This window comes from Meles meles, chromosome 2 (assembly GCF_922984935.1).
Source record: "Meles meles chromosome 2, mMelMel3.1 paternal haplotype, whole genome shotgun sequence".
NCBI lineage: Eukaryota > Metazoa > Chordata > Mammalia > Carnivora > Mustelidae > Meles > Meles meles.
Genome location: NC_060067.1, coordinates 122975959 through 122988799, shown reverse-complemented (window position 1 = coordinate 122988799; position 12841 = coordinate 122975959). Strand labels below are relative to the sequence as shown.

At 37.1% G+C, this 12841-nt stretch overlaps 1 protein-coding gene across 3 annotated transcripts in view; it reads left to right on the top strand.

Annotated features, from left to right (window-relative positions):
* The window catches only part of ARHGAP24 (Rho GTPase activating protein 24), a 534495-nt gene that overhangs the window by 451604 nt on the left and 70050 nt on the right, over positions 1–12841 (top strand). For all 3 annotated transcript variants that reach the window (XM_045998038.1, XM_045998040.1, XM_045998041.1), the window contains one exon: positions 6227–6349. In XM_045998038.1, coding sequence (XP_045853994.1) covers positions 6227–6349 — 123 coding nt within the window. The remainder of the gene's footprint in view (positions 1–6226; positions 6350–12841) is intronic.

Below are 12841 nucleotides of genomic sequence, written 5' to 3'. Positions count from 1 at the left end.
GGTGGTATCCATAGAAGCCTGTAATTTGTAATTTGTGCTTCACATAACTTGGGTTGTTTTCCAAATATCAGGTTCCACAAAAGGGAGGAAATTTTTTCCTGTCTCAGTAATTTTCCACTGATATCCTTCAGAATTTACTTTATATCTTGCAGTTTATCATTAGAGTTCATTCAACTACCAATAAAGACAGAAACTAAGTTCTGAGGCAGGTAGTGCTTTAAAAAAATAAAATAAAATAAGACCTTGTGCTTGTATGAGTGAAAATTAGAAACCCCAGCTAGAAACAAAGTATTTTTCTGCAAGCCATATAAAACAAATAGTACAAAAGGTCTAGTTTTGACCTGATTTGTAATTAGGAATGAGGAAACATTTTACTTGTGAAATTATTAACAGTATCAGAGGTGTTCACTGAAATGTCCCCAGGGTATGTACCATGGACTGTACTCGGAAATGAACCCAAATGTCTACGACTACAGTTTCTCTTGAGCAGCAACTTGTTTTAAATTTAAATGCAAAGAAATAATATGTTTAAAAGCTTATTTACTCAAAATGATACACATATAAATACTTTGCTTGGGAGAAATTGTAATTATGAACAATTTACAAGTATTTTTCTCTAAGGAAAAAATAACAAAAATTTACATTGATAGCTGGTTTTGGAAATTTCCACACAATAAATTCAGAAAAATATTTCCTTAAATATATTTTTTAAGAAAGGTAATGCACATAATAGCAGTAGTCTCTTTTTTACTGAGAAAATGCTAGTGACATGATATAGTCTGCACTCCGAGCAGCACTAACCTCCTGTCTCAGATCTTCCTTTGGAGATGTGCTCAGAGATCAGGATCTGGGGAAAGAGGGAGAAGAAGTCATAGGTAAATTAATGAGAACTCAGAGTCAACAATCTTAAGCATGAGTGACGTTAGTGACAATTACCTTCCAGAAATTCTAGTTCAAAATCATTCCAGTCATTTGCTCTATTCAATAATGCTTTTTTTTCTCATACCAAATAATACAAGTTAGAACATCTGGAATAATACAGGAAACAACACATGGTCGAGCATCTGGAAACTACAGAAAGGTACACAAGGAAGGCAAAGAAAATCCCAATCCTATCACTCAGAGATAACCATTATTAAAATTATTGTGAATTTCAATCTAGTATCTTATTTATCTTTCTACCTATATGAAAATTGAGATAATATCACATATAAAAATGTTTATATTTCCTTTTGTACAACAAAGTCATATTAAGTATCCTTCGAAATCCTATTTTATGGCTGCATCATAAGGAACATTATCCATACTCTTATAAACAATGGGCATGTACATGTTGGCATACATTTTCCAATATTTCTCTTAAAATTAAAAAAAAAATTCTGTGCAGAGGTGCCCAGCTTGCTAGTTAATAGAGTATGCTCCTTTTGATCTCGGAGTTGTAAGTTCAAGCCCCACATAGAGATTACTTAATTAATAAAATTTTTAAAAAGTCTATGCAAAGTTATTGAACAAAAATATAATCTCTTAAATTATTATTTTATAAGTATTAGAGGAGTCAGATTTTTCATATGGTTAATTGATATTGCACCTCTTTTAAATTAACTGTGCATTTATTTTATTGTAGATTTCTTTAGCCTACTTTTTAATTTTAGATGAAGCTTTTTCTTAGTCTATTAAATTCATTAAGCTTTCTTAATCTCCCTTTTAATTTTGGCAAAAGTTAATTATGTCAGTTATTTATTTTATTTTGAAGAATCTGTATTATTCCTGGGAAAGAAAAATTTATACCAAATGCAAATATACAGAAGATCCCAGTAAAATGCGCATGTATTTTCAATTATATATAAACAAGCAAAATTGAATGATGTGACCTACTCAGTTAACTTAAATCACAAATACTTGAAGTATTAACACTACCACCAAAGCATTGCTACCAACCCAGGCTGATATCTAAAAGATATGTACAATTTTCTGAAACATTGTGTCCTTTAAAAGTGTATGCGAATCCAAAGTAGTATTAAAAAATAGGGCGCCTGACTGGCTCAGTTGGTTAGGCAACTGCCTTCAGGTGAGGTTGTGGTCCAGGAGTCCCAGAATCAAGTCCCACAGTGGGGAGTCTGTTTCTCCCTCTGACCTGTCCCCTCTCATGCTCTCTCACATTCTCTCTCTCAAATAAATAAAAAAATCTTTAAAATTTTTTAAAAAATAAATAAAATAAAAATGAAAATAAAAATAAAAAGGAAGCTGCACAGGTATTTCTTTTCAAGCAGAATTGAACAATGGAGAATTGAACAACAATGAATTAAAAAATAACTTATATCATATTATATATTGTATTCGATACACATATACATATGTATATATGCATATATGGATTGAAGATGATTGTGACACTCTTACTCTAGTGATAATTACATCTCAAGACTGCTTTTTAAAATTTCACCTTTTGAAAAAATTATAGATCCATCAACAGTTAAATGGAACATTAAGCCCTGTAAAGGATAAGCAAAGACAGTGAAACTTGATTCACATGGTTGAAGGTCAATATTGAATTTATTTATCAGATCATAGATTTGATAAGTTGTTTTGAGCCCCTTCAACTGCAAGTGCAGTACCAGCTCTCAGACCCGAAGGGCTGTGAATTAGAACAGACGGCATCTCTCTTCGGGAATCACATATTTTCAGTAGAGTGTCTAGTTCATGTTTATATAAATGTCTCCAATTGTTTTAATCACATTCGTAAAAATGAGTCTCTATTTCCACCGAGACTGGTAGGTAAAGTTTTTTCATCTTTCCCCACATCTTGTTAATACACTGAGGAATCAAGATTCATATCCATGGGTGAAATTCACAGATGGGATTTCATATCTGTGATTGGCAGTCTAAATGAGAGTCAGGGTCAGACGTACAGCCCCACTGGCAGAGATAGAAAATCAAATGAAAAGTCAAGGGATAATGGCCAGTTGTGCTTATCATTCTCTTTCTTCCCTGCTTTCAGGCAGAAACACACTCCAGCGGCTGTCACTCACTCATTACCAGGCTGTCTCTGCCTGGGCTGGGAGTGACACAGCAGGATATTGCTGTCTGAATTGCTAAGAGTCCCTTAGGCAAAGACAATAATTAAAATATTCTGATTTCAAAATGGTAATTGTTTTGGCCTAGCACTGTGGTATAAGTGGATAAGAATACAGAATAAATTGTTAGCACTGGGCCACGCCAAATGAAGCATGTCTTCCTTTTGTCATTTAGTTCTTTCTGCCACTTCTATGTAATATGACCTTACATGCATATTAATATGTGGCATACTTTCATAGATGTACAGCATATAATTTTAATGTGCATTGTTAATGTATCAGAGAAAGATAGCTTTGTAGTAAAAATCCATATGTATATATATAGCTATATAATGCTATTGACTAATTGTTCCAAAGCACTAGCTAGACATAATATCTCAGAGGTCAAATTAAATATAATATGTTCTCTTCACATTTGTTGGTATGGAAGCAGTTAAATGAGGCTGAATTAATATTTGCAGAATTTCTCCTTTAGCCTAACATAGGGCTAGTATTTTCATTTTATTTCATTGAATTCTCACAAAAGTTTACCATATCAGTATTTTTTATACATAAAGCATAATTTAAAACACTGAGTTTCCAGAAGTTATGTAATTTCCCGGAAATCAAACAGCTAATACAAGGTGAAATTAAGATTTCAGCTGGGTTTTCTCTGACTCCTGAACCTATGCCTTTTCACATACAAGTTGCTTAATGTGATAATGGACTGAGGATGAACCTACAGGTGTAAGAGAGCCATTGTTTCCCAAACAGTGAGGTGTTTTTTTGTAGTATCAGAAGGCTAGCCTTGTTTATTCAAGACTTCTGTTGGGGGCACCTGGGTGGCTCAGTCTTTAAGCATCTGCCTTCAGCTCAGGTCATGATCCCAGGGTCTAGGTTCAAACCCCACATCAGGCTTCCCACTTCTCCTGCTTGTGTTCCCTCTCTCTCTGTCAAATAAATAAAATTAAGAAAAAAAAAAGGCTTCTGTAAACATTAAGAAACCATTTTTTTAAAGATTTCATTTATTTGTTTGAGAGACTGAGTGAGTGAGAGAGCGCACAAGCAGGGGGAGGAGCAGAGGGAGAGGGAGAAGCAGGATCCCCGCTGAGCAGAGAACCTGACAACAGAACAGCACGAGGCTCAAACCCAGGACCCTGGGATCATGACCTGAGCCCAAGGCAGACACCTAACTGACTGAGCCACCCAGGCGTCCCAAGACACCAATTTGATGTGGTTCCTCAGCCCCTCCTCCTACTCCAATCCAGTTGTATTAAAATACACAACACCAATTCTACTTGTTCATCTGATTGGCTTAAAGTTATTTCACTTCTTTGACCCTTCACATGTTCTATAAGTTTCCATCAGTGGTAGAAGAGTTGTATTTCTCAGTTATTGTATAGAATTGTATAGAATTCAGAAGTCACAGATTCAGATGCCTATGGCTTTCACAGCTATACGCAGATTACGTTGGAGGGGAAAGAATAGTGAGCGGTGGGATGGCCTGTTGTGAATCGGAGCCTGTGAGCTCCTCATGAAGGGGTTCAGATCTACTTGGAAAAAAATTAAAATGTCTCAGTCAAACATGACACTAGGATATGGATGAATTCAACCCAAGCTTACAAGTGTGCAACGCCTAGTGTTCACTTTTTGAACACTGAAATGTTCGTAGATATTTTAAGCACCTCAGAAGTTAGTTTTTTTGAACTATTAGTTTATTTGAACTATCCTGAATTATCAGAATTCAGTTAAATGTTCCATTTCCTTAATTACTCCTTCTGTGGACAGCACTTTAATTATTTTTGAAGAGACTAAAGCAGCATAGTCGCTGATACATGTCTTCAGAAATTCTCTTTTAGGGGTGGCTGGGTGGCTCAGTCGGTTAAGTGTCTGACTCTTGATTTTGGCTCAGGTCACCATCTCAAGGTCATGATATCGAGCCTGGAGTCAGGCTCCACACTCAGCATGGAGTCTGCTTGTTCCTCTCCCTCTGCTCCTCCCCCCACCACTGCTCCCTTTCTCTTTCTCTCTCTTTCTCTGCTAAATAAATGAATAAAATCCTAAAAAGAAAGAAAGAAAGACTCCTTTAACCATAAATAGGAAGTAAGGAAAACCACGACTCAAGACCTTTTTCAAGGTCATATATGCTTTTGCCCATTTTATAACTGAGAAATTTAAGTCACTAGGGAAATGTAAATATGCTATAAAACATTTCTAAGAAATTAAATCACATACATCTGAGGTCTAGCACTTCAGAGTTGATATTAGAGATTATAAAGGTTTAAAAGTATATGGCTTGTTCTTTGGAGGGGTGGCAAAATAAAAGAAACCATCAAGATTTTGCATGGAGGCACCCCTGGGGCTTCCTAAACCTTACGCTTTTGGTGTGAGTGTCATCTAGGGGTTGATTTGGCCTTTGTGGCTGGCCAGGCCTCTTCTCTTTGTTTGCCCCCTTGAAATGTGTTCTTGGAGAAGAGGCTTTCCTTCTATGATGGAACAATAGAAGAGGACCTCTGGGTCAAAAGTTGTTTGTTTGTTTTTTAAAATAAGATTTTATTTATTTGTTTATTTGACAGACAGAGATCACAAGTAGGCAGAGAGGCAGGCAGAGAGGGAGAGGGAAGCAGGTTCCCTGCTGAGCAGAGAGCCCAGTGGGGACTCGATCTCCTGAGATCATGACCTGAGCTGAAGGCAGAGGCTTTAACCCACTGAGCCACCCAGGTGCCCCTGGGTCAAAGATTTTACATGTGGTTCTTTTCACCCATGATGTCCTGGTGGCCTCACTGTGTGTGTATTAAGCAGTACTCAGACCATTCAGCACTTGCTTCCAGTGAATATCTGGACCCTGTGGATTATTTCTCCATATTTCATTGTGCTTTTTTATTTGTCCTTATTCAGCAGGGCAGTGTGAATAGATTGGATTATAAGTTAACGCAGACCTATACGGATTGTTGCTAGGACAAAAAGGCAGGCTTTGTTTGGGGAATGGCATTTGTTCTCCAGTTTTCCCCCGGAAACATAAGAGCCTTTCCTTTTTAAGCAGATTTTTTTTCACTCTGAAACCATGGTAAATATTTCCAATTGATTGGGTAGGCACAGTGCACATTTCAAGGACTCTGCTGCTGATGGGGAATCTTCAGCTGAGCACACACTCGTGTGTTACTATCTTACAGGAGGCGATCGAGATCGGATGACAGCAAACCATGAAAGCTACCTCCTTATGGCGAGCACCCAGAATGATATGGAAGACTGGGTTAAGTCCATCCGCCGAGTTATATGGGGACCTTTCGGGGGAGGTGAGTATACACAGAATTGTGGAAGAACAGAAAGGGAGACCAAACCTGTTTATCCTTGCTCTCCCTGTTGATGTTCCTATGAGCTCCTATTTTCAAATGGATAACTATTAAAATAAATAGTAAACTAGTCCATGTTATTGGACATATATCTAAGTAACTCTCAGAAGTTTAATTTAAATCAAATATCATTGATAACCAACTTTCTTCTATGAATATCTTGAATTATAAGAAGGGATGATAAGTTTTTTTGGTTTGGATTTTTCCATTTCACTAACAATAACTAGTTATAGGAATTGTACTATAAATGTAGATTAGTTAAGATTATGCAGATATGGGGCAAAAAATTTTTTGACTAGTATCTCTAGAAGGGAACTTAGTCCTGAGATGATCAGTGATATTGAAGAAGAATGGCAAAGCTCTAGATGAGAATCTGATGATTATTAGAGTAAAAAAAAAAAAAAATGCTTTGCCATGAGGCAAGTATTTGTGGATTTGATAAATTTTAAGAATCTTACTGAATACAGTTTTGAGAATGCACCATGCAAAGAATAAACTAAATGGTACTATAAATAGAAATGAAAGGAGGAAGAAAGGGTAAAAGACATCATCTTTGTCTATCAAGGATTATAAAATAAACAGATATGACATAGACAGACAAATTATATAAATCAAAAATTCAGTAAGTGGAGCCAAAAATGGTAAGGACTCAAAAAAATTTGTTTGTAACCAACATGCAGTTCCCAAAATGTAAAACCCAATAATTTTATGTTCATGTAGTTAAAATAAATTATATGAAATCAAATTCATATTTAGCAAACTAATTATAATTCCAGTATTTATTTTTATATTCTTTTGTGTATTCTCAGCACCCTGAATTTAGAAGTGAATTTTTTTTCCCCTTAACATCTTAGATACTTAGGCTGACTCACCACTTCATATTTTAGCATAACTTCAAAGGTATACTTTAAAAAGTTGGAAAGTTGGGTTCTACCAGGTGAATGACACAGGTCTGCAAATTGTTTTCCAGCAGTGCCTGTGCCTTCTGTTGGGGAAGGGGGCGGGCGGTTCCTCACCAGGATGACAGTTCATCCCAGTTTGCCCGGTAACGGTCTGGTTTACAACTGTTGTCCCAGGATAATCATTGATAGTGCTGCTTTTCACTTTCATGGTGCCATCATTTCGTGACAACTTATATGGTCACCCTATTCATATGCTAAAATGGGTAGTAAGTGACTAAAACATTTTAAAAGGACTGTGGCCTTACAAAGCCCCCCCCCCCATTAGCAAAGAATTGCTCACAATTGTTCTTGAGACAGATTCCTGTGTTGGAGGTTTGCTGATAGGCTCCAGAACCAGGGATCTGTGGGATGCCTGAAAACGGGTCTTTTCAAAGTTCCCGTCATTTCTAAAGACTCTCTTTCCCCCTATTACCAAATTTCTAGGGTTTCTGAGTTAGAAGGATCCTTAATATCTGCCAGGGGAGGGATTTCTGTTTGGGTTTATTTACATGAGGTGTGCCATTTTCTCCCTTTCCTTCTCTTCCATCTGTCCTTTCCTCAAGAAAAATGAATGTGATCCAATTAGCTATATTATATCAGTCACCACAGAGGTCCTACCAGCTCAGGAGTCCCAGACGTTATTCCAGTGGGACTAGACAAGAACTATAAATAAATCTTCAAATTTACGAACTTGGCAAGGAGCTCTGGTACTTGATAGGTTCTTTGTACAGTCGTCCCCTTCATCTGCGGTTTCTCTTTCCAAAGTTTTCAGTTACTCATCATCAACCACAGTCCAGAAGCAGATGATGCTCCTTCTGATCTATCCTCAGAAGGTCCACAGTAACCTAATGCTATGCCACAATGCCTCTGTCATTCACCTCACTTCATCTCATCACGTAGGCATTTTATGTTCTCACATTATCACTAGAAGAAGGGTGAGTACACTGCAAGCTATGTTAAGAGGGAGTGACCACATTCACGTAGCTTCTATTGCAATGCATTATTATAATTATTCTATTTTATTATTAGTGTTGTTAAATTCTCGCTGTGCTCAATTTATAGATTAAACTTTACATCTGTATCAACTTTATATATCTATAGGAAAAAACATAGGATCTATAAATTCAGTACTATCACCAGTTTCAGGCATCTACTGGGGGTCTTGGAACATATTTTCTGTGGATAATGGGGGACTACTGTACTTTATCCTATGAAAGGAGCTTCAGGGATTTTGTAAATGCTTGATTCAAACTTACTCCTGAAGAGATATATTTTAGCATAGAACACTTACCATAGAAACAATGCTCCAATAAAAACTTTTCTGCCCTTTTTGTTTAATTGACGAGTGTTATGAGAAGGCAAGGCAAGCTTTTAAAGTACTCATTCAATTTACAATAAATCCTTTGTGAGTCAACTGAACATTAGAATTTTTTTAAGTAAATAAAGAGTATAGAACCAAACTGAATGTTGACATTTGTAGAGGATTGCAACTGTCACCCATAATCTAGGGTTTCAAATGTTCGTATTAATACACCTCCTCTCTACTCAGTGATTACATTTTAAAGAAATGTTATAGATTTGAGTTTCAAAGAAATGTATATAACTAAAAACCCTTTTATTTCTCTTATATATTAGGAGTACACTTAATATTTCATTAAAAATATGTTTTCTGCTGATAAAGCATATTTTAAAACCACTGTTTTAGTTCAATCCCACATTTTGTGTATTAAGTCATCAAGACCCAGAGAGAGTGACTAACTTGCCAAAAGTCAGTTACACTGTGAGTAACAGAACTAGGAAGAAAACTCATGGCTTCCGGTTTGTGAACTCCTCCTGCTTTCTTTCACAATAATGTGATCTATCACCTCTACTATGGGAATGAAAAACCCACAATCACAAGCCCATGCCTTACTATTAGTATATCCTTCAGTATATGCACACAAAATTTTAAAAATTATGCTAATTAAAATAAATATGGCTTTTCAATCCTTCAAAAATACTGGAATTGATACTATCAAGAAAGTGAAAACACAACCACCAGGTTGGGAAAGATATTTCCAGATCATATATCTAATAATGAACTTGTATCCAGAACTTACAGGGAACTCTTACAACTCAATAATAAAGAGAAATTAAAAATTTGACTCATTTAAAAAATGAGCAAAGAATCTGAATAAACATTTCTCTAAAACATGCAAATGGCTAAAAGGCACTTGGAAAAAATGCTCAGTCAGTGCTATTAGTAGTCTGGGAAATGTAAATCAAAGTCACGGTGAAATACCACTTTATGCCAACTAGGGTGGCTTGAGTCAGAAAGTCCAATAATAACAAGTATTGATGAGAATGTGGAAAAATCAAAGTGCTTCTCATTGCTAATGGGAATGCAAAATGGTGCAGCTGCTTTGGAAAAGAGTCTGGCAGTTCCTCAATCAATTAAATACAGAGTTATTATAGAGCAGCATTTGCATTCGTAGGTAGATACATACCCAAGAGAAATGAAAATGCATGTTCACACAGAAACTTGTACATGAATATTTATAGCAGCATACTAATATGCTAATAGCCCAAAGTGGAAATGCCCGAATGTCCATCAAGGGACAAATGAGTCCATAGAATGTGGTATATCCACACCCGGGATTAGTATGCAGCCATTAAAAGGAATTTGGTATGGATACACACTATGATGTGAATAAACCTTGAAAACATGCTCAGTGGAAGAAGCCAGTCACAAAAGGCTACATAGCATATGATTCTGTTCATATGAAAGTACAGACCAGGGAAATCTATAGAAACAGGAAGTAGAGTAGTGGCCACTTAATGTTGGGATGGGAATGTTGGAGGGGGTGGGTGATAGCCTAAGACACAGGATTTCTTTCTGAGATGATGAAAATATTCTAAAATTGACATGATGATGGTTGTATATATCTGTGAATATGCTAAAAATCAACTTGTACACTTGAAATGGGTGAATCCTATGATATGTGAATTATATCTCAAAAAAGCTGTTAAAAAATTCCTCAATAGCCATAATTGCCTCTCATAAGAAAATACATTTTCTCCTCCCTATCTTAGTTACAGAACCCAAGACTCTGTTAATCCTAAATAAAGATCTCTTAGATTCCATTCTCCCTCCCAATGCTTAAATATTGTTGTGGTCATAGATTAAATGGTATCTGCAAAGGCATTTGGAAGGTGACATATCACTCTGATATATAATTTATGTATGCCTCCTTTGGATACATTTTAAATGTGTTTATTACAGAAAGGGCATTTCATTACCTGTATTGCCCTTTCACAGTCTGTGTTTTCAAAAAGTTAAAGTTTTTCATAAGACACCTAACCTTGGGGTGCCTGGGTGGCTCAATGGGTTAAAGCCTCTGCCTTCGACTCCGGTCATGATCCCCGGGTCCTGGGATGGAGCCCCACATCAAGCTCTCTGCTCAGTGGGGAGCCTGCTTCCTCCTCTTTCTCTGCCTGCTTCTCTCTGCTTACTTGTGATCTCTGTCTGTCAAATAAATAAATAAAATCTTAAAAAAAAAAAAAAGACATCTAACCTTATTCTTGTTTAGGTTGCATATACATGTAAAATACTCCCCCTTTGTCATTACAATAATATGACATTTGATGAAAATAGGAGCTTGCCACGGTTTTCAGTCTCTCAAAAATGAAAAACTGTTATGTAAAAGTCTGGAATGTAGGGCTCTGGAATTATAGGCCTTTTCTTTTTAGTCAATAAAGAAAACTTACAACAGATAATCAGATAAGGAAATGGAGCCAATGGAAATGGAAGTAGACATTCACTTAACAACCTAGCCTGATAACAATATCCAGTATTGAATCTAGAAACTTCAGCTTTGTGTTATCTGCTTAAAACCACTGTAAACAGTTGCTTTACCATTAATAATGCTGAGAGGCACATGGTTTCTGCTTAAAAATCAAATCCGAAATTTAGGATGTCAAAGCATTTATTTAATTTTGGTAAAGCTTAGGGATTTTGTTTTGTTATTGTAGGGGTATTTTCACAATTAAAAAAAAAAGATTTATTTATTTATTTGAGAGTGAGAGAGAGAGCACAAACATAGAGAATCTCCCCTAGGATTCCCCGCTGACTATGGAGTCCTATGTGGGTCTCAATCCCAGGACCATGAGATCATATCCTGAGCTGAAATCAAGAGTTGGACACTTAATGAACTGAGCCACCCAGGTACCCCTATCTACACTGTTTTGTTTTGTTTTGTCTTTTGGGGGGTTTTTTGGTGTTTTTTGTTTGTTTGTTTTGTTTTGTTTTTATAATTCTTTTCGATTGTTTTTTTGTTTGTTTGTTTTGTGTGGGGGCTTTTTGTTTTGTTTTTTTTTGAAAGTCAAGCAAAGCTTTATTTCATGCCAAGCATCGAAAATCAAACCAACCAGTCGGGCCATCTCTTACAAAGAGACGAGGACCAGGACACTGACCCCGACTACTTCCCTTACCCGACGACTTCCCCCACCCAATGATTCCCCCACAAGTCTCCCTACCCGACGACTCCCACTACCCAACGACTCTCGCTCGATTGTTTTTGAGGCAATGTTCTCCCCGTCTTTATGTTTCCTTATAAAAGAGTTGAGTCAGAGACAGCAATGCAGTAAAAATACTGAATGTGAATTATCCTCATAATGAATAATGGGCATGTGGTCAAGCAGGGGTTAATTAAGTGGTAACGGGGTCTTGCCTCTGACACAGACCACTATGTGATATATACCCAATATATAAACCATTGGGTATTAGCCCCCAGATAAGGGGTATTAGCCCCCAGACTTTCAGTTTGCTTGTTTGTGAAATAAGAAAATCAGACAAACCTTTTTAACTGAGATTCATTCTACCTCCAAAGTCCTGGGACGACATGCATTCCCTCCATGCCAATGCTTAGGTCAGTGAGGTTTTCAGTTGGCTGAGGGGTCTCTCAGTCCAGCCTTGCCACTGTCTTGTTTGTCCTGAGTTATGCCTTGTGGTTTCTTATTTTCCTAGTAGCATGCTGTGACGATGAAGGAAAAATTAAGTTATGGGGGCACCTGGGTGGCTCAGTGGGTTAAGCCTCTGCCTTCGGTTCTGGTCGTGATCTTAGGGTCCTGGGATCAAGCCCCACATCGGGCTTTCTGCTCAGTGGGGAGCCTGCTTTCCCCCTCTATCTCTGCCTGCCTCTCTTCCTACTTGAGCTCTCTCTCTCTCTCTGTCCAATAAATAAATAAAATCTTTAAAAACAAACAAATAAAAAACAAGTTTGAACTATACGGCAGAAGTAACTACTAATGATTCCTGCCATGACAAACTATTACCTATATGGGCCTGCTTGGCAGAGAAATGATGTTTCCTAAAGGAAGTGCCTTTGTAGTAGTCCTCCCAGTTTTGTAACGCGCCTGTCAAATGGCTTGGAAGGAACGCAGAGACCTTGGGGGTCAGCTGGGGTTAAAGCACTAGCTGTCTGAACCTGCTTATGGAACAGCCGGGTAGATGAAT